Here is a 21,399-nt window from a genome sequence, read left to right as displayed (position 1 = left end):
GTCACGTCGAGCACAAGTCAGCGAATGAGGAAGTTGCACAGATGATATGCAGGCTGTGAGAGGGAAGAGAGATTTTTTTTTTTGTTGCATTGTCACACTATGATTTGACAGTCTAAAATGACACATGAAGTGACAGAGAAGAATGAGTGGGACTGTGTAGGTATCATTTGATTTTTAACTACATGAAAGGTTGATCCGCCTTTGCAGATGGATATCTCATGAGGAATAATTTGTGCAGCGCTGCGTTTGTTTGTTGCATCTTGTAATTAGAATGATGCTCGCCCACTTAAAATATCCTTCAGGCACGGCTGTGGTTAATGTGTAGTTCTGTAAACTAAGGTAAAAAGGATGTGAAATGGCCAAAAGAGGAAACTGAGCTGCTGTTTGTAACATTTTTTTCCTGTCAGCTTAAAAGTTATTTCCATTTTAATGAGTCCACTCTATTCCTCTTTAAAAATCTGGGCATTTTAATTTTTGCTTCAGGTAGTCTGCTTCCTTTTCGGTTAACATTTTTAGATCGTTTGGATTTTTTTGGTTGTTGTTGTTTTGTAAACACAGCACTGACTTTCTGCAGTCTCTTTAAGTTTAGTGTCAAATAAGCGTAACTCGCCTTTAATCGTGTCTGAAGTTACTTTACTCATCCTTTTAGCTCCGTTTCTGGATTCGAGAACCATTCTTATGATTTGGGATTTATTGTTCTTAAATTTATGGTGATTGCAAATCATGTCTCCATTCATGGCACACAGATGTTTTTATTCTTCTTGTTTCACTTTGACTTTAGATTTAGGCAAGCAGTCACAAAGGGCTCTACCCTTCCTGTTTGGGCTCAGACACTCTTAGTACGAAATCTATTACCAAAAACTACAGTAAGGACACGTTAATCCCATGAATTACATAGAAACGAATAATGATGCCTTTAAAAAAATTAAACATTACTGTACTTGTTGTTTCCACTTAAAACATCATTTTAAAGTTTGTAGAGTGTTTGTAGATCGAGATTGTGATTTTAATAAAATGCACTTCATAACTCAATTAGGAGGCACATGAAATCAGCTTATCACAGCCATTATGTTTTTGTGATGTTATTTTGTGATATTATTCTGTTACTTGTGTAGTGTTTTGCAAACAGTAGATAAATGATCTTTATTTTCACTGCTCATTCGCTGGGGGTTAAAAAGTGCATGTGTAGGATTTGCAGTGAAATGCAATACGATTACAAATGTTGCTGTATTTGCTCCAAAATACCTTCCAGGAGGGAGCTATGACAGTTCTGCCTTTGGATCACGGTGAAATGGCACCTGAGCTTTCTTTCCAGATTTTTTTCTTCTTTTTTATTTCAGCATTGACACTAAATCGATCAGAGGGTGCAAGTGAGATTGAACCAGCCCTCAACTGCCACATGCTACAGCCTAGTGGCAGCATTGTCAAAATGCACATGACAAACAAACTGAGTCTTTATTTTTAGCAGTTTCCTGACCATTTCTTTTGGCTTCGAGTCAAATTACATTTCTGCAACACTGTGGGTTTCATACAGCACTGCGCAAACTTTTTGAGCAACCCCTCGCCCCACCTCAAACTTTTTTGTTTTTTTGGTCATGCTTTAAGGAGACCTTGAGTAGTAACTCAGCTCAAAGAATTAACTAGTGTTGTGTCTGCATATGAAGTATGATATTTAAGTTGTATCTTTAGGTATTTTGTTACTAACAGCCTATCAGGAAAAAAATTAAAGAAAATTTTTTTCCAATTCTTTAGCTGAAGCCATGAAAAATACCAAAGATAACACAGTTTAACAGGTATAATACAGTAAAATATAACTCAAGAGAAGTACAGTGAGCGTCTAAAGTCATCTGAAAAACATGGTGGATGCTCTGTTGTGGTTCGGGGTTGCATTTAAGCCAGTGATTTTGAGGATCCTGTCAAAATTGATGGAATTCTTGATGCAAAAAAGCACCATTTGATTTTGATTCATGATGCAATACCATACAGAAAGTGTCTGATTGGTAACAGCTTCATTTTTCAGTATGACAATGATCCCAAACACACAGACAACGGAGCACTATCAGCCACGGATTGGTCATCCCAGAGTCCAGACCTCAACATTATTGATGTAGTGTGGGATCATCTTGACAAAGAGCAGAACAAAGAAGACCTTTGAATGTCCTTCAAGAAACCTGGAGAACTATTCCTGAAGACTACTTAAAGAAATGACAAGAAAGGTGCCTGAGAGTTCAGGATGTATTGAAGAATAAAGGCACTCATCCCAAATACTGATTTTCAAGCTCATTAGAATTGTATAAACTGTTTTTGCCTCATTTACTGCATTTATTTTTGCACATTATATTTAATCACTGCACCCATTTACCTATTATCATATATACGTTTTGAATTAGGAGTGGCTTGAGACGTTTGTACGGAACTGGACATACAGTCAGGTCCATAAATATTGCGACATCGACACAATTCTAACATTTTTGGCTCCATACACCACCACAATGGATTCCAAATGAAACGAACAAGACATGCTTTAACTGCAGAGTGTCAGCTTTTATTTCAGGGTATTTACATCCAAATCAGGTGAACGGTGTAGGAATTACAACAGTTTGCAAATGTGCCTCCCACTTCTTGAGGGACCAAAAGTAATGGGACAGAATAAGAACCATAAATCAAACATTCATTTTTTAATACTTGGTTGCAAATCCTTTACAGTCAATCACAGCCTGAAGTCTGGAACACATAGACATCACCAGACGCCGGGTCTCATCCCTGGTGATGCTCTGCCAGGCCTCTACTGCAACAGTCTTCAGTTCCTGCTTGTTCTTGGGGTATTTTCCCTTCAGTTTTGTCTTCAGCAAGTGAAATACATGCTCAATCGGATTCAGGTCAGGTGATTGACTTGGCCATTGCAAAACAGTCCCCTTCTTTCCCTTCAAAAACTCTTTGGTTGCTTTTGCAGTATGCTTTGGGTTGTTGTCCACCTGCACTGTGAAGCGCCGTCCAATGAGTTTTGAAGCATTTGTCTGAATATGAGCAGATAATATTGCCCGAAACACTTCAGAATTCATTGTGCTGCTTTTGTCAGCAGTCACATCATCAATAAATACAAGAGAACCAGTTCCACTGGCAGCCATACATGCCCACGCCATGACACTTCCACCACAATGCTTCACTGATGAGGTGGTATGCTTAGGATCATGAGCAGTTCCTTTCCTTCTCCATACTCTTCTCTTCCCATCACTCTGGTACAAGTTGATGTTGGTCTCATCTGTCCATAGGATGTTGTTCCAGAACTGCGACGGCTTTTTCAGATGTCGTTTGGCAAACTCTAATCTGGCCTGCCTGTTTTTGGGGCTCACCAAAGGTTTACATCTTGTGGTGAACCCTCTGTATTCACACTGGTGGAGTCTTCTCTTGATTGTTGACTCTGACGCACATACACCTGCCTCCTAGAGAGTGTTCTTGATCTGGCCAACTGTTGTGAAGGGTGTTTTCTTCACCAGGGAAAGGATTCTTTGGTCATCCACCACAGTTGTGTTCTGTGGTCTTCCTAGTCTTTTGGTGTTGCTGAGCTCACCAGTGCGTTCCTTCTTTTTGGGAATGTTCTAAACCACAGGTGTCGAAGTCCAGGCCTCGAGGGCCGGTGTCCTGCAGGTTTTAGATGTGTCCTTGATCCATCACAGCTGATTCAAATGGCTAAATGACCTCCTCAACATGTCTTGAAGTTCTCCAGATGCCTGCTAATGAACTAATCATTTGATTCAGGTGTGTTGAGCCAGGGTGAGATCTAAAACCTGCCTGGACTTCGACACCCCTGTTCTAAACAGTTGTTTTGGCCACGCCTGATGTTTTTGCAATCTCTCTGATGGGTTTTTGTTTTTTTCAGCCTAATGATGGCTTGCTTCACTGGTAGTGACAGCTCTTTGGATCTCATCCTGGCAGTTGACAGCAACAGGTTCAAAAAGCAAACAGCACACTTGAAATGAACTCTGGACCTTTTATTTGTTCATTGTAATTGGGGTAATGAGGGAATAACACACACCTGGCCATGGAACAGCTGAGAAGCCAACTGTCCCATTACTTTTGGTCCCTTAAGAAGTGGGAGGCACATATACAAACTGTCATAATTCCTATACTGTTCACCTGATTTGGATGTAAATACCCTCAAATAAAAGCTGACACTCTGCAGTTAAAGCACATCTTGTTCGTTTCATTTGGAATCCATTGTGGTTGTGTATAGAGCCAAAAATGTTAGAATTGTGTCGATGTCCCAATATTTATGGACCTGACTGTAGTTTGGCATCTGGCACAAGTGCGCTATAACTTTCAGGCCAATCCAAATTAATCCGTTTATCAGAACAACATGTTTTACCGTGTTAGGTGAGCAGATGAAACAGTCCAATGCTTGCAGTTTAAATTAGATGCAGCAACCCAGCTGATCAGTTTATTGTTTCAAATCACTTCAAATACATGAGGGAAAACATCTCTTACACCTCATGGTTTCAACAGTTTGTCCAGTGAACATCGTAGCAAACACCATAATTCTGTTCAAGACAATTTCCAACGCACCACATAATGACCAATTTATTATGTTCACCTGTTAAGTCTAAACAATTAAGCTGCCCTGCAGAAAATCCTCTTTGTGAAGTTAATAACATTCGGGGTTTTTTTGCTCTGTGAGAGGAGCCGGGCCACCATCTGGAAGCTGTTTTTAGTGGTGCTTATGTATATAAGTGCATTACTGCTGACTGGTAATGTACCTAAGAAAGTATGTGTATGTTAACTGTAGCACTTTACTTACAGAAGAAAAAACAGTGAGCTGGTGTCATGTAAACTTTAACAAGGCGACAAAAGACACACTCTGCTACAGAAATACAGAAGCTGTCACTAGAAACAGCGTAAGGCCAAAAATACTGAGGATGTTTTAGATTAAACTTTTAAATACAGGTACATCACCCCCCCCCCCCAAAGAAAAAGCAATTTTTTAAAGGAATTTCATGGGCTGTTCCTGGTGGTCTAAGGCCAAGAAACATGAACAGTAAGTTGATAGAAGGTAAGAAAGTACTGAAAACAATCACGGGACATAAGACAAGCCAAATAACGATATAATGCCTTGCTGTGGTGGAGACAACAGCCAATTATTTCCACTCTGTAAATTTCCAATTAAAAATCTGTTTTCATATCAATGGCAAACTGAAAAAAAAAAAATGGGACAACAGTGTCTGGAAATTTTGATTTTGCTCTAATGGAGTGAGAAGAATGAGAAAAAGTTTATGCAAAATATCAACTCAACTGATTTCTGATAACTGAGCTGCAGCATACCATTTTAAACCTAGAACAAAGTAGTAAAGTCCAGAGTGTATTTCCTATATCAGTTCATGTGTTTAATAATGTTCTTTCCTTCTCCTGTCGCTGATTTGCGTTCTTACAAAACAGTTAAAACTGGAGAAAAAGTAAAGCACCAAAGAAATCCTCATGCATGCTCAATTTTACATGACCAGTAAACTTCTATTAGGTAATCTTGTTTAAAAAAAATGCACAAATCAAAAGGAATGCAAATAACTTCAGCAGCTTTTGAATTAAAAACCTGGTAGGTGTGGAACAATGAAGAGGCTGTGAAGCACTTGGAAAACCTGCGATTGTTTCCTCTGGAACCTTGAAGGAGTTTTAAAGAAAACTGGAGGCATTCCAAATGTTCCATTTCTCTTCATCTTGTTTTGTTCCACCTGTTTTCTCTTGCCGTGGAAGCCCCACGAACTTCTGATTTAAAATGAGGTACAGGAGTTTAAGAGCAGTCCTGATCTGACACTACCCATAATGGTCCCCTCCCCGTTCTCCTCTGCTTCTCCCTCCATCCCTCTGAGAGTGAAGTACATGGCGAAGCTTTCAGGTGGAGGACTAGCGCTTTGCTTTGGCTTCTTCCGCTTCTTTCTCTGATGAAAAATGACAAAAAAAGAAAACAGTGCAAAGCTTTGAGTTTCAAAGTACTAAACATTTCCATAAAACCCATCCAAACAATCTGAGTCATAAAGTCTCCTGCTGGTTATTGTAATTATGAGAACGGCACACTAAAGCAGCAAGCCTTGCAAACATCTGACATCCTGGCGCTTTCTTAGAAGTTCCTGCCCTGTCTCATTTCAGAAAAATGCATTTGTATTCTCTGGCAGTACAACACTTTGTCTACACAGAAAGGTTTTTTTTTTTCCCCTGTACAAACAAATCTCAAATCCTCTTACAGCCCCAAGCCAGAGAGGGTATGTTGAATCATGTTCTGGAGCTTTTGTGTTGCAGCTCAACTCACTGAGGACGCAAAGTGCTCCATTACTCACGATATAAAAGCCACAGAAACAAGCATGATGCAGTCACTCTGCTCCAGACAGATAGATTGTTATCTACAAACTTTTAGAGATGTTACAGAGATGTAGTTTGAAATAAATCTTGGATAAATCTGTGGTTCTGTGCACTCATGCACATTTTCAGAAACAACATATTTTTTAAAGCAGCTATTTAAATGAGCAGCAAGGTGTATACTTTCTCCACACTGCACAATTTTCACTATTCTTACCTTTCCTGAGTTCTTCTCGCTTCCTGGCAGCCTCCTCCCTCTGTTTCTTGATGATAGCCAGTCTGGCGAGATCAGCTCTGGCCTGCTCAGTCTTACCCTCAAGATGAAGTTTCATGTAGCGCTCTTTTGATTTCTGCTTTTCTATCTCTTCCCTGAAAAAGATACATTAAGATAGTAATATTTAGTCCCCTTGAAAAGGTATGAAGCACAAACCAAAACATCTTTTGTTTGACACCCACCTCTCCCTGCGAGAAAGCTCTCTGGGAGCGCTGACGTCTATTTCAGCTACCTTTTTGCTCTTCTGAGCGACACGATTGGGATTCTCAATCTCAATAAGCCCCTCCACTCCACTCCTCTTTCTAACCTACATAAAGAAAGAAAAACCTTTGTAACACCAATCTCTACACAAACTAGCTTTAAGAAGCGTGTACAGCTGTAGATGTAATGAATCATTTGGGTGTAGTTGTTTTCCTATAAAGACATTTCTTGGTCCATCATGTTATTTATGGTGTGGTGCCAAATGTGTACAACATATCTGTGTGTGATTGTTGGTCAGTTCAGATGACTAAGGAAAAGGAATAATTGTCTAAACGGTGCTGTTGACAGTAAGCATTCAGTGAAAAACAAAAAAAGATGCATTTTCAGGTTCTCACACAAACACACAGATAAATAAACACACATTCACCCACTGACAAATTAGTAACCCATTCACCTCAGACTCGTCATCGCTGCTGCTCTCCTCCTCAGACTCTGAAGAGCCCTCTTTCTCTGCACCACCATTTTCTTCCTGTTAAAATAGACATACAGTCATACTATGTCTTTTAAGGTAATCACGTATTTGTTACAAAAAAAAAAAAAACAACAACTTTCACTCACCATCTCTCGCTGGGCTTTCATCTGACGATCAATCTCTTCAGGGTTGCTGAACTGCTTCCCGCGGCCCTTGTGGCCCTTTTTCCCTGCAAGACAATTTTTAAGCTGTCAGTAGCAAAAAGACTGCATCTATCAGCAACATATGTATACTCTCCTCCATTAAACAAGTCACTTGAATAAGTGACGAAAACGTGCTCCCACTGAAAATGCTGCATCCAGATGAACAGAATTAACATTCTGACAATACAATCAGCAATTTGAGGCGGCGGGGGGGGGGGGGGGGGGGGGGGGGAGTTGATAACTTATAAGTAACCTGCAAAGTTAATCACTGGGTAGAAACAACTATGAAAATACTGGTCCTCTCTCACCATGTAGCCATATATTTGAGAACAAGTGCCCAGAGCTATCTTTGGCTGATGACACAATTCACAACCTGACTTCAGAAATCCACACAGCCTGCTGCGTGAAGAGAAGATACTGTGAGCGCCGATGAGTCACACTGACGTTTATAGAGGGCCAGCTCCCCTCACCGGCAAATCTAACGGCCGATGACTGTTAGAAGGATGTACCGACAAAGACAAAGAAAAAAACCCCGAATAGTTTGACCATATATTTGTGATGGTAAACTGGTACGAAGACAACCTCCAAATAGAAATTTCAATAACTGATTATGTGTGTAAACTGACCCGGATGCGTTCTTCTCTGCGCATGGTATTAGCGGGTGAAAGCAAGCAACCAAAAAACAAAACAAAAAAAGACTATTGAGGTTTAAGTTAACACCAAGTCGTCATCTGAGCTCACGTGAGTACAAATAAATAATTTGATATCGGTACGTCTCCAGTGCCTTTAATAAACCGTTCTTACCGGCAAATTACATTATGCTAACTATGTAGCATGCTAAACATGCTAAGCATGTGTGAATTCAAAGGGCTAATGATCCGCTAGCTAAAATGTACTCGCAAAAAGAGGCACATTATGTGAATTTTCGTTTTAATACTTACCACCACGAGGCATTGTTATAGGTGAGTTCTATAAAAGTCCACCACAACGTCAAAGAATAATACAACAGTTCACTCGAAACGCCGGTGATTTAAAGTGCTAGATGAAAAGAATAAAAAGTACTTCGTCTCTCCCGCTATTGGCAGACGCCTCTTTCGCTCGCGGAGACGTACGCATGCGCACTTGGGACTTTGAGCAGCACTGCGCATTTGACTGAAAGGTGCATTGACCAATTGGATAAAGAGACTTAATCATTCATAAAAGTGGCATGTAACGCTTATCTGTTTAATAATATAATAATGCATAAATAAATAAAATCACAATCATATATTTGATTATTTGAATTCAAGTTTTTAGAACTGCATTTTGTTAGATAAACTGATCGTTTTGGCATTGTCTTTATTTTCTCTACCTATGACTGTAGTAAATAAAACTTTTATACAGTGCTCAATAAACGCCTATGACTGAACAACATAACATAATTCACGCATAAATCAAGCTTTATTGGTCGGTTGGGAATGCTGACATTCAAGATACAGATACAGCCTCGGAGTTTGTGATTTCCTTTCACGGGTTTGAGCCTGTTTCAAAAGCATGTTTTTATTCTCTTTGTTAGCTAAATTTAAAAAAAAAAAAAAAAACAATGTACAAAAAGTGAAGCCCTGTATGCTATGTATTAAAAATACTTATAAATAATTCTGACCACCCAAAAGTTACTCAGTAAGTATATGGAAGGCATACTGTATATAGGTTTTTGCTCTTATACTATGTGGGGCTGAATGAAAAGCTGAAATAGTGAATGAAACCTTACTTTTCTTAATTTTTTCTTTCTAATGTTTTACTGTATATTTTTAGAGCTGCTATGAATCCAACAATTCACAAATGTTATTTTCTAAAAACCGAAAGTCAAACAAAAAGAAAGAAATGCCTTTTGTCAATGGAATTTACTTTTAATCCAAAGAGAAAATAGAAAAAAATTAAATTAAAAAGCAGGTTTTACATCACATACAGATGTACAAAGTGTAGAAAATAGGCTGTGTATTGAACAAAGAAGGTTTTTAAGGTGAAATAATTCAACAAATTAAAAACAGAACACATACAGTAAGTGGAAAATAAAGAGTGAAATGTAACACACAAGAATCCTCATTGTGAGGAAAATGGATGATATTTTTACTTTTTTCCTGTTATCTATGATACAAAAAGATTTACTTGGAAGAAAACACTTTATTCAATGGTGGCACTAGATCAGATCTGTCATTTTTTCCTTCGATGTTGAGTCTTGACTTCTTCCACTTCTTTCTCCATCAGGTGATACTCTACGGTAGTCTCCGTTAACTTGAAGGAAAAGATTAAAGATCACTATTTTACTCATTTTGCGACAAACCGGGTTATCGTCATCATCATCATCACCTTTATTTATAAAGCACTTTAAAACAACCACAGCTGAAACAAAGTGCTGTACTTAGGAACTATATAATAAAAGTTCATAAGATATAAATAAAAGTCAAAAAAAAGAGAAAAAGTAAGGGTTATATACTTGAATGAACTGGTAATTACATTTATAACTTAAATATAATATGCAGCCTATAAAAAAGCAGTATTATGCAGTTATAACAGCTTTACAGAGGAGGCAAAAAAAAAAACCCTTTCCTACCTCAGAGCCTCATATTGCATCCATAATATTACTCACAATGTAATGACAATTGGTCTTACCATATCCAGGAGAAGTTCAATCTTTAGTTTTAATACGTTATTCTCCTCCTCCAGCTGGATATTTTTTTTCTTAAGCCGCTGAACTTCCCTACTAGACACATTTCCACCAGATTCTGGTTTCACAAAGGAGAAAAAAAAAACAGAGTTTATGCTGTGTTGGCCACACGTTGATAATAACACACACACACACACACACACAGAACTAAAAGGTAATTATTCAGAAAACCCATTACCTGTTATCCACTGTCCCTCTTCAAATTTCAATACCTGACCTCCAATATTCATCACAGGAGGTCCATACTCAAGGCCCAGCTCTATTTCTCGAGTTGAACGATCCAACTAAAAAAAAAAGATAAAAAGGTATAAATAACGGTGAATGCTATCTCTCAGGATGTTATGCAGATTAACGCCCCCCCCCACCCCCCCTAAACGTAATCTACAACTAGTGTTTCCAGTGTGTGAATGATGCTAAAATTCATTAACTCACCGTGTGGAGGCTGGACAAGGAGGCGGATTTGCGTGGAGGAACCTTTTTAGGACTAAATGGGTTTCCAAACAGAGGCATCCTCAGAGATCTTTTAAGGTCCTGTATCAGAGACGACACCCGAATGGGAATTACTATTTTTAAGATAACGCTAGCTTCACCTAGCTTCTCACTGTGTTTACCGTCGTTAGCGGTGCACGACCAAATTAATGCTAGCTGGCTAGCTGCGTGAATCACTTATATCTCACAATTTAATGAAACTATCTCCTGCCTCTCAGATTATTTAGGTAATGCTGTTTCAATTTAAATATACAGCTAACATATTTACCTCCATACAGAGTATTTATTTAAGTTGATCTGTATCCGTTTCTGGCAGAACATGCTTGCCACTGCGCAAGTGCGAATTTTCCATTTGTCCAAAGTAGGCAATCCTGAAACATTACACGACTTTAGCACAAACTATTTGGGAAAAAATGTCCACCATAATACCTTTAAAGAAACTAAAATTTAATCCATCGTTTTACACCTTTTTGTGGGGGTATCGTATTCACATTTTAATACCTACTGGTTAGAATTTCGTAAGATCTTCCTGTTTCTGAATGATAATGGAACAACCCGTGTAACGGAACGTCACTATGGTGATCGTTTACCGTCTTTGGGGTACGACGCTTTAATATTTTATTCGGATGAGCTCATATAATTAAAAAAAAATAACTCCATACATTAAATTGACTATTATGAACAGCACAATGCAGATAATGATAATGTACAAAAAGTACAGATAATACAAACACTATCAGTAGGTTACGGCTGTGGTTGAAGTACACTGGCCCCGCCTCACTTTGTACACGGCCCCAGTGGCCTAATGGATAAGGCACTGGCCTCCTAAGCCAGGGATTGTGGGTTCGAGTCCCATCTGGGGTGTTCTTCTTTTCGCTGTCGTACAAGCACCTTAGACACCATTTAAGTGCTTCGTTGTCTGTAGAAGAAAATCTTCACATATAAATCCTAATACGTTTGAAGAATATGCGTGTCTAACTAGGCGAGAGGCAGATACAACACAGACTTCCACGGCTGACATGGATACACGCAGAATGGCACTCTGCGTACTGCTGAGCACTTTAGCTGTATCCGTAAAATCCACGGATGTATTCAGAAGAGCGAACGTCAAGCTCCAAACTTACCGTGAGTAACCTTACTGTGGCGTGTCTGTACACGGCGGGAACCAATTTTATATCCCTATAACTCCGCTAAACACAAAATAAATATCTTTACCGCTATAAAAGAAGGCGTATGGTTATGTCTTATATAGCTTTTCTTTAATGGACCGTTACTTTGTTCTCTCCAGGCTAAATTGAACAGTTTTAAAATGTAACATGATTTGAACATGTAACTCGAAATACCATAGCCATTTAAATGCATTTAAGCACGTTTTCTTTTTTTTAAATGTTTTTGTAACACTTATGTTAACAAATGTAAGTTGAAAAAAATGCTTGTATATTCAAGCAAGGACACGAATACAACATTGTTTTAGTGTCCTTATAATATTAATATGCAGGTAATATTAACTTGACAGAAAATAGCAACACATGAGAAAGCTGTTGTAATTATTCTATTGGTGTCATGACATTATCTTACATAATGTGTGTTATCTAACCTCAAGCATGTAACCCATCCTTCTACAATGGTAGAACTCCAAGAGGCCACTGTGCACTGGGATGCTGCCCAGAAAAGTGTGATCCTGAAGGAGGGGTTGATGGAGACGGAGGGGGAAGCCTATGGGTACTTCAACGACACTCTGCTCCTCTCAGGATGGGGCATCCTGGAGATCAATGCAGGCTATGGAGGAATCACTCAGGAAGATGAGACCACTTTCTTCTTGGCTGGCTACCTGGAAGGTTACCTCACTGCTGGGTGAGCAGCACAGGCTAAGTGCAAGCATGAAAATACACTAAGCACTATAAATGCAATTTTCAAGTGAGCCAATTATGTGGCAGCAATGCAGTCCGACACCTAATGCAGATACAGGTCAACTTCAGTTAATATATCGTTACACTTTGATTACATTTCTTATTAGGTGTAGCTGCTAGCTCTGGCTGTAACATGTGGACTATTTTTATGTGGGCTAATCCCTCACTGCTTATTCTCCTTCCGTTGCAGACAGATGTTCAGTCATTACTCCAACATGTACCCTCAGCTGATCAAGGATGAAAAGGTTCTGGAGCCCTTGAAAAACTTTTTGAGGTACAGTGTTAAATTATATCAAATCAAAGCCATGGGTTAAGCTAAGAGTAATCCCATGTCTAATACTGGATTTATAAGCGTTTCTCTTTGTTTTCCATTGCCTTTAAGATGCTTTTTCAGAGGCTTGATTAACCAGTATTGTGCACAGAGTGTATATAAAAGATGGGTGTAGCTTCAAGGTTTCAAAAGTCAATCTGTAAGGTAAGTGATTCAACCCTTCTCTGCTTTTAATAGCCTGCAGGAGGTGACTCTCCTGTTGGCAAAAAGACTGTGTAGAAGTCTAGGGAAATTATCTTAATGCTCACTTAATCTGTGACCTCAGGAAACACTAAGTTTATGGGCTCAGTCTTAAGTCTTACTTGATAAATTCTGGTGATGTGGTCATTGTTATGAAAGTCAAATACTTTCTCATTCACAGCTGTGTAAATTTAAAGCATGCAGTGGTATGCGTCAGTTCTCTGTCATATTCACACCTTTACCGCCACACCTGGGTTCAAGACAGCAAAACACCAAAGATCGCAAAGCTTAGTTGAAAACTTTACAAGACTCTTTTAGGCAGCGGACGTCTACATCCATCTTATATATACATTCTGTGATAGTGCCTCATAACTGTCAACTGTCTATACAGAATTTACAAATTATATTTATGCACCTATTGATTGTTAGAGTGATGTAAAACTGCACCATCAAGAGACAAACGTTGATTCTAAAATTTGAATAAACCCCAGCAAACAAGACCAGTGGGCCAGAGAGCAGGTGAAGCTCAGGAGAAACAGTGACCCCTTGTGGAAGCATATGGGACTGATCCTGGCTCAGCTGGATGGACTCCATGCAGGAGCTGCACTGTGGGCCAAAAGCAAACACAGGGAGGTGTGTATGTGTGTGTTTGTGGTTGTGAGAGAGTTGTCACAGTCATTTCATGGATCTCTTGCCACTTGCTCTTTCCCTCCTGCGCAGCCTCTATCAGCGTTCACGGTCCAGTTTCTAAATGGTGTCGGTGACCTCTTGGATCTTGTCCCAGCTTTGACACCTCGCTCCAACTCCTCCACAGGGTCCGGCGCTTTCAGGATGCCTGGAATGGGCCACTGCACAGCTCTCATAAAGGTTAGGCCAAGCTCATTTGGCTCATGTGAGGGAGCCCTTGGGAAAACCTCAACACAAACCTAACTGCTTTTATTGGCCTCTGTGAGCAGGATTTTCTTCTTTTAGATGAGTGTAAAAGGCTATTGCAAGGGGCTTATTTCCTCTTTCACGTACACCAATCTATGGAACAAAGTTCAAATGGATGTGTGCTACTGGATTTTTTAAGACCTCTTTAATGTATCTTAATAAAGTTGCATCCACATTAAACTCTTTCTTTTATGATTCAGTGATTATATCTTGTTTCTTTTAAAAATATAGATGTTTCTCTCTCTCTCTCTCTCTCTCTCTCTCTCTCTCTTCTCTGTGTCTCAGGTTCTTCCAGGCTTTGAGAACCTGCTAGTCGGCCACTCTAGCTGGTATACTTATGCAGCCACCATGCGTATCTATAAACACTGGGACTTCAAGGTGTCTGACACACACGTAGCCACTGGAAAGATGTCATTCAGCAGCTACCCTGGTACACACACTCCCACTATATCACATACAGTATAAGAGCCGCACAACCGCACACTTATATTCATAAATATACTCAAATAATCAATGTGTCTCGAGTAACTTTGGAAAAAAAGATCAATTTGCAGAAGAAGGGGTTTTTTCAAAGAACAGACTTCACTTCTTTCTTGCAAAAGCTCCGAGGTGAGGTGAACTTCTTATCCTTGATCCACAAGGGAAAATATGAACACTGACATCTAGGAATTAACCCAAATCCCCAATGAACATTTCCTACTCGACACAATTCTCCTGCAAAGCATGCAGCTTAGGCAGTAATAAGAAAACACTGAATCCCGCATGTGTTTATGCACATGCTCGAACGGAGCTACACTCCCCTCGGTGTAGAGTTAGAGGAGACTGAGAAATTTTGTGGCCAAAGATTTGTCAAGTGGACCAGGCCATAAAAAATCCTCTTGTGGACTACAGTGCTATCAGGACACAAGTGGTTTTAAAGCACTATATTTAGAGAGCATCAGGCCAAGGATATCACCTCACTATATTGAAACAAAGAGATGAAATACAATGGGGTCAGCAGAGGTGATGTGTACCCCCTGCGGCCTTCCTAAGCTGCTTCCCCTCTAACAGTACTGAGGATTTATCATGCACTGCAGGTCAGCACCATGAGAACAAGAAAAGATGCTGGGCAGTCTCAGTGGTGGAAATATTCAAAGACATCTGGCTTTTATTGTTAATAACACCTCCAGCAGAAGAGGCAGTTGTACTTCTAGTGCAGGAGTTGGAGGTGTTTTCAGACGAGCTTATTATTTTTCCTTTTCATGTATAGAATACAAAGTAGTATAGAGTAATTCTACCTGGTGTTATCATAAAAGTAGTATGACAAGTTGAAACTTGAAATAATTATAATACACGCAATCGGAAAAGGAATGCTGATAACACTTCTGGTACTTGCGATTCATGAGCATGATATTCATATCTTTAACAAAAGTCATAAAGTCACATGAAAATAAAGTTTTCACAGCATAGCATGGAGTGCCATGAAAAGCACCTTTAACAGCAATAACTTGAAATAATTGTTTTCTTTATGACTTTAAAAGACTCTCACATCACTGTGAAGGAACTTCAATCTACTGTTCTTTACAAGGTTCTTCAGTGTATTGAGGTTTGGGGGCGTTCTCCTGAGGTCCAGCCACAGCATTCAGTCAGGATGAGGTCTGAACTTTGACTGGGTCTATGAGCTTTCATTCTTTTCTTTTTTTAGCCATTCTGTTGTAGATTTGTTGCTGTGCATGGGATTGTTGACATGTTGCACGAACCAATTTGAGCCAAACTTTAGCTATCGGACAGATGTCGTCACGTTTGACTCTAGAACACTTTGGCACACAGAGGAGTTCTTGCTTGACTCGGTGACCACAAAGGTCTCAGATCATCACGCCTCCACCGCAGTGTTGACAGTTGGTATGAGGTGTTTGTGCTGATATGCTGTGTTTGGTTTTCAGCAAATGTAGCGCTGCACACTACGGTCTTGTGGTCTTCTTGGTCCAGAGGTTTTGTGACTTATTTAGCTACAATTTTGCAGATTGAGGCGTGCTCCAGTGTTCTTTTTGGAGAGAAGAGGCTCTTTCTTGGAAATGCTTGTTCAGTCTTTTGCTAATTGCACTGTGCTTAATGTTAATATTTAACATGGTAACTCAGGCCTGTAGAGTTTGTGATGTATCACTTGGGTATTTTGCAGTTTCTTTTAGCATTGCACATTTGCTGTGACATCCACTACTGGGAGAAATTGTGGCATTATAGGAGCACACACAAACTCTATAAAATAATGCTTTTATTGAAGTGCTCACATTTGTTGGTGATCAGCACAGCACTAACGTATGACCACAGTGGGAAACATGTTAGCATACAGTTACGTATCAAGTGGATACAGAGTAATATTAGAATGCACGTGGTGCATTAAATATAAATACTTTAATGCACCACCAATTCATCAGAGCTAAATGCTGAGGGAAATACAAAATGTAGTACTTTATGGGCTGACTGATGACCCATGTTCACCAGCTGGTCACAAACACTGTGTGGCTGTTGTTGAGTCCAGATATTATACTGTATACTGGGTTTTCAGATTTTATATGCTAAAAATAGCTTCCTGAGTGAATCAAAACAATAAAGTTGCAGACCAGAAAACTGAAAACGTCTGAGCTAAAAGATGCTAAAGACTTGCTAAAAGAAACTGGGACATCATTTTTATTGCTGTGTGCAAATCGTTTCAGGAAGCATGCAGTTATTTGAGACAAGGCAAGATTACTTTATTGTCATGATAGGAGAAAATCACCTTGGATTAAGCCACACTTTAATAAACACAGACCTCAGCATAAATTAACAGATGAATGATTTTAAAAATGCAGTTACAGCAAAACCTCTCTGCTTATCTGTCTGTCCCACACGAGCTGTTCATTTATCAGCTTAACTGGCAAATTAATATTTATTATTGCACAACAGGAGCCTGCATCTCCTTCCAGAGTTCATTAGCACATAATCAGAGGTCCACACATGTGAAGGAGCAACTAAAAGCTCTGTTCCCTTTTTATATGTGCTATATAAATAAAAATAACAAGACAAGTAATCATAAAAAGCAGGATTGTTTCACTTGACTTTATATATTTTAATAACAAATTAATATTACTGTAATACCTTAAAAGAACCTTAAAATGCCTTTAAAAAAATCAGAAATCACTGGTTGAGTTAAAGATACTTATTCCATTTGCTAATAAATACAAGTTAAGCATGTTGTGAGTTGCAGATGATCTCATCACAACACTGTTTGTTTGCCCCAACTTTATCAAATGACCCCCAACCCACCCCCACTCCTTTGCTGACTGTCAAAAAGAAACCTGCTGCGTGTTCTCCTCCTCCAGGCTTCCTGATGTCTCTGGATGACTTCTACCTCCTTGGGAGCGGCCTGCTGATGACTCAGACCTCCATCGGCGTCTTCAATGCCTCTCTGTTCTCTCAGCTCAGCCCTCACAGCCTGCTGGCCTGGCAGAGGGTCCGACTGGCTAACAGTCTGGCGCACACCGGAGAGAAGTGGGCGCAGGTTTTCTCCAGATACAACTCAGGTGAGATTTCAGTGATGTCAATTAAGGCAAGCGGTGGTTGAGTTTTGAGGCTTTATTCAAAACCAAAGTAAGCCACAAATATGGAAAAACAGCCATCAAATCACTTTTTAAAAATAACATAATTAAGAATATGGAGCCACTAATTCACACTAATGCATGCTGTTATTGCCCTGCCTTCTGGCTTTCAGATGTAATCCTGGCAATGCAAAAATTCACAGGACACATGTCCATAGAGATTTAGCAGTCTCTCAAACACACCGTCCTTCTCAATTACACAATGCTTGTGTGTGTTAATTGGGAAGGCTGCTTTGATCTTTCACGTCACGTTGCTATGGAGGGCAGAGGAGAGAACAGGACAGGGTGTTCTTGAGACTGACAGCTCTTTAACAAACAGCAGAATTGGCGCTCAAATTCACCATCCTGCCAAGCTATTGCAGTGACCTGCAGACCGTGATGTCATTTCATTCAGATCGGGTTATGTTTTAGGTTTATATGGCATGTGCAAATATGTATCTAATAAGCCAAAAGTTTATGTGCTTCCCTCTCTAGATCCAAATCCCTCAGGTGCATGCAAGACTGTACATGTAAGCTAACAGTAGGATAGCTAACATGCAGCAACATGAGCTAGACCGACTACATGACTTCAGTATTGGTCTTGTAGTGAGTAAAGGTAAATAAAGCTTTTGTAGTAAAGCTTGGGGGGGGGGGTCATTTGATAAAGTTGGAGAAAACAAACGGTGTTATGATGAGATCATCTGCAACTCACAACATGCTTAACTTGTATTTATTAGCAAATGGAATAAGTATCTTTAACTCAACCAGTGATTTCTGATTTTTTAAAGGCATTTTAAGGTTTTTTTTCCCAAGCTGAGGGATTTCCAAAGTTGTACCACATCTCACATAATCCCTCCAATATTTGTTGACACACAAAATCCAAGTGTCCATGGCACAGGAAGGAGTGGATCTGTATTTCCTTTGTATTTCAGGCACATATAACAGCCAGTACATGGTGGTGGACCTGAGCAGGATTTCTCTGAGTAAAAGCATCAGGGATGGAGCTCTGACTGTTGTAGAGCAGATTCCTAGCAAAGTCATGCACTCCGATCAGACTCGGGCGTTACGCAGAGGTAAGAAACCACCTGTATCTGTGTGATTACTGCTGTTGTTGATTTCTGAGAGACCTCCGCCTCCAGTGTGCTCCATTTAACAGGTTATTGGCCGTCATACAATATACCATTTCATGCTGAAATTTACAACCTGAGTGGGTACAGTGTGATGTGGAAAAGATACGGGGAAGACTTCTCCTATGATCTCTGTCCCCGAGCCAAAATCCTCCGCAGGGACCAAGCCAAGGTGTCCGACCTCAGCTCCCTCAAACGCATGATGAGATACAACAGTAGGTGAAACAACAGAGTTATTGTTCCTCGCGCTGTATGTCCGCTCTGGAGCTCAAAGCACTTCACAGAAAACACAAATAGCCCAGGATATTTTTGTTCCCGTCAAAGTGAAAGCAGCATGACTAAACGTCAGGCTGCTTCTGTTTCAGACTACAAGAAAGATCCCTACTCAAAGGGCCATCCCTGCAAAACCATCTGCTGCCGTAACGACCTGAGACCAAGGAGGCCACGGCCAGGGGGCTGCTACGACACTAAGGTCAGAGGACACCAGCACATTAGGCCAGAATCAGCTCTGAGATCTGTTACGCGTGTCACAGTGTGAGGATAAAAACAAAATACAAAGTAAAGCATGTGTTTTGGTTGTGTTTTTGTCTGCCGATATAACCTTTGGTTAATGAGTCACCGCTGTCACATGCCCTTTATATTCCCTGTTTTTTTAAAGCTGCAGTTTTTCTCTTTACTCTTTTTGTTATTTGTTTAACTATTTCAGTTACACTCTCAACATTTAATTACACTTTACTGTTTCCAGTATATGTTGTGTTTGTTTAGAAAGACTCTGTAGATTTGCAACTTACTGTAAGAGCCAGGGCTTCAGGCAAAGTGGTGCTTTAAGCTAAATGTTAATGTCAGTGAGCTAATTAGCCTTCAAGTTAGACTATATACATAAGATGGAAGTCATCTTGAGTTTGGAAAAACCTCACATTCTTTTTAATGACCAGCAGGAGTTAATGTTTTATATGTTATGAATATGTTTATGGTCTCAGTTGCTAGGCGTGGGTTGTTTTTAATAGAGCAAGATGTTGATTCTGTACATTAGAGTAAAACAGGGAGTATATCAGGGTGTGTTTCAGGGCGTGTCTAACCTATGATTGACAAGTTGTTACCACAATATTGAGCATTGCCCTCAAATTCTCAGTTTGATCTGCCCATCAGCTGTTCGGTATTTGTTTGTAATAAAAAACATTCTGCAGATGAGCTCATCCAGTAAGAACCTTTTTTTTTTTTAAACCAATCGTTTTTTACTTGCTAAAGCTAGCATTAATTTTTATATCACAGTGAATTACAAACCTTGCACCTTGTCAATCAGTCTAGGCCAATTATGCTCACAAACAACTGAAATGCCTTGCACAAATCAGTGAGTCTATCTTTTATTTAGACTACTGTCTGTGATCCACAGTGCTAATATGGCGACGATAAAACCGATATGTAAATCTAGTGTCCAAATATAGATGCCCGATGCCCCAAACAAGATATGCCACCAGGTGATATTAGTCATATCACCTGGTGGTATTAGAATAAAGGCCAGGTTATCACCTCTAGCATTTGTAAATGTGTGTGCAAACACTGTTGTTAATCTGTCTGTTAGATATTTCCTAGATTAAGTGAAAAAATATATTTGCTGCTGGCAAAATATGAAAACACTCTCCCCAGTTTATAAGATTCATTCACATTAATTATTTGTAGATTTCTGTTCAGTTCAGTTTAAGTTAAATTGTGCAGTGGTTGAAGCCAGTATTTCAAATGAAGCAACAACATTTGATTAGAAGCATTAAATTACCTTTCTTTCACATGTTCCTGTTCCCTCCTCATTTCTGTGTCACGGTATAGGTGACGGACTACCAGATGGCCCTCCAGCTGGTCGCCGAGACAATAAATGGCCCCACTACCCAGGGGGGTCTGCGCCCATTTTCATGGCAGTCCTTTAACTTCACGATTCATCAGGGACTCCCCCACACATACAACTTTCCCTTTATCACCATGAGGCCCATGCTGGACAAGCCATAAGAGCACAGACCTGGAAGATGCCATGCGTCCATGTGCAGCTGTGTTCAAATTCACAAATCCTGCGTCACAACACTGAAAATCCTGTTGGTGCAGCTAAACAGAGAGTAAAAAACTTGATTATTTTGCCAACATTGGTGGTTTTTTATTAATAATTTAATAATCCATTTTAAAACAAACAACAACTAAAAATGATCAAAATGAAGTATACTGAACTAGATGCCACTAGATGCAGTGAGGTGTTTGTGATGTAGTGTTGTGTTGGTCTTATTTCACAGCATCTATCTATTAGTGACAGAGTACTCTGAACTGGCATAAGGATTGTGGGCTTGTTTGCGCTATTTTAACACTCTGTGTAAAGTTTCCACAAACGTTTGGATTTAAACCATCAGGAAAATCCTGTTCATTTTATATTTATTATAATTACAGTGTTTTTGTTTTTGAGTTCAATTCTATGCAGTATCTACTCAGGTTTGCACATTGTGGAAGAAAATTATCTAAGTTTGCATTAATATTAATTATACTAAATTAAATTATAACCTGTGGTGCATTTTGTCTATATAAACAGAAATAAAATTCGCAAAAACTAGAACAACTGTTTTTGTGCAAAATATGAAAGGAAAAGATGTTATTTTCAAA

The 21,399-nt window shown here is 39.5% G+C and overlaps 3 protein-coding genes across 4 annotated transcripts; 1 reads left to right on the top strand and 2 right to left on the bottom strand.

The window, feature by feature from the left end:
• Positions 1–3,354: 3,354 nt before the first annotated feature.
• Positions 3,355–8,604, bottom strand: pdap1a (pdgfa associated protein 1a). The gene is made up of 6 exons (XM_063482142.1): positions 8,434–8,604; positions 7,436–7,518; positions 7,272–7,346; positions 6,799–6,923; positions 6,560–6,711; positions 3,355–5,927 (listed from the first exon to the last, which is right to left on the bottom strand). Exons 1-6 carry the CDS (start codon positions 8,444–8,446, stop codon positions 5,893–5,895), a joined length of 483 nt encoding a protein of 160 aa, XP_063338212.1. The 5' UTR covers positions 8,447–8,604; the 3' UTR covers positions 3,355–5,892.
• Positions 8,605–9,389: 785 nt separating this feature from the next.
• Positions 9,390–11,067, bottom strand: cby1 (chibby 1, beta catenin antagonist). The gene is made up of 5 exons (XM_063481592.1): positions 10,957–11,067; positions 10,632–10,730; positions 10,378–10,483; positions 10,145–10,257; positions 9,390–9,766 (listed from the first exon to the last, which is right to left on the bottom strand). Exons 1-5 carry the CDS (start codon positions 10,960–10,962, stop codon positions 9,686–9,688), a joined length of 405 nt encoding a protein of 134 aa, XP_063337662.1. The 5' UTR covers positions 10,963–11,067; the 3' UTR covers positions 9,390–9,685.
• A 123-nt stretch (positions 11,068–11,190) lies between these two features.
• plbd1b (phospholipase B domain containing 1b) lies at positions 11,191–21,304 on the top strand. 2 transcript variants are annotated; one of them, XM_063481591.1, is made up of 11 exons: positions 11,191–11,813; positions 12,320–12,542; positions 12,789–12,872; positions 13,601–13,742; positions 13,830–13,976; positions 14,328–14,472; positions 17,381–17,581; positions 18,568–18,708; positions 18,792–18,977; positions 19,128–19,234; positions 20,587–21,304. In XM_063481591.1, exons 1-11 carry the CDS (start codon positions 11,708–11,710, stop codon positions 20,761–20,763), a joined length of 1,659 nt encoding a protein of 552 aa, XP_063337661.1. In that variant the 5' UTR covers positions 11,191–11,707; the 3' UTR covers positions 20,764–21,304. The 2 variants fall into 2 exon arrangements, with proteins under 2 accessions (XP_063337661.1, XP_063337660.1); XM_063481590.1 differs by lacking the exon at positions 18,792–18,977.
• The last annotated feature ends 95 nt before the right edge of the window (positions 21,305–21,399 follow it).

The sequence above is a fragment of the Pelmatolapia mariae genome, linkage group LG8 (assembly GCF_036321145.2).
Source record: "Pelmatolapia mariae isolate MD_Pm_ZW linkage group LG8, Pm_UMD_F_2, whole genome shotgun sequence".
In the NCBI taxonomy this organism is placed as follows: Eukaryota; Metazoa; Chordata; class Actinopteri; order Cichliformes; family Cichlidae; genus Pelmatolapia; species Pelmatolapia mariae.
The sequence above is the reverse complement of the archived record's forward strand: the minus strand, read 5'-3'. Positions and strand labels throughout refer to the sequence as shown.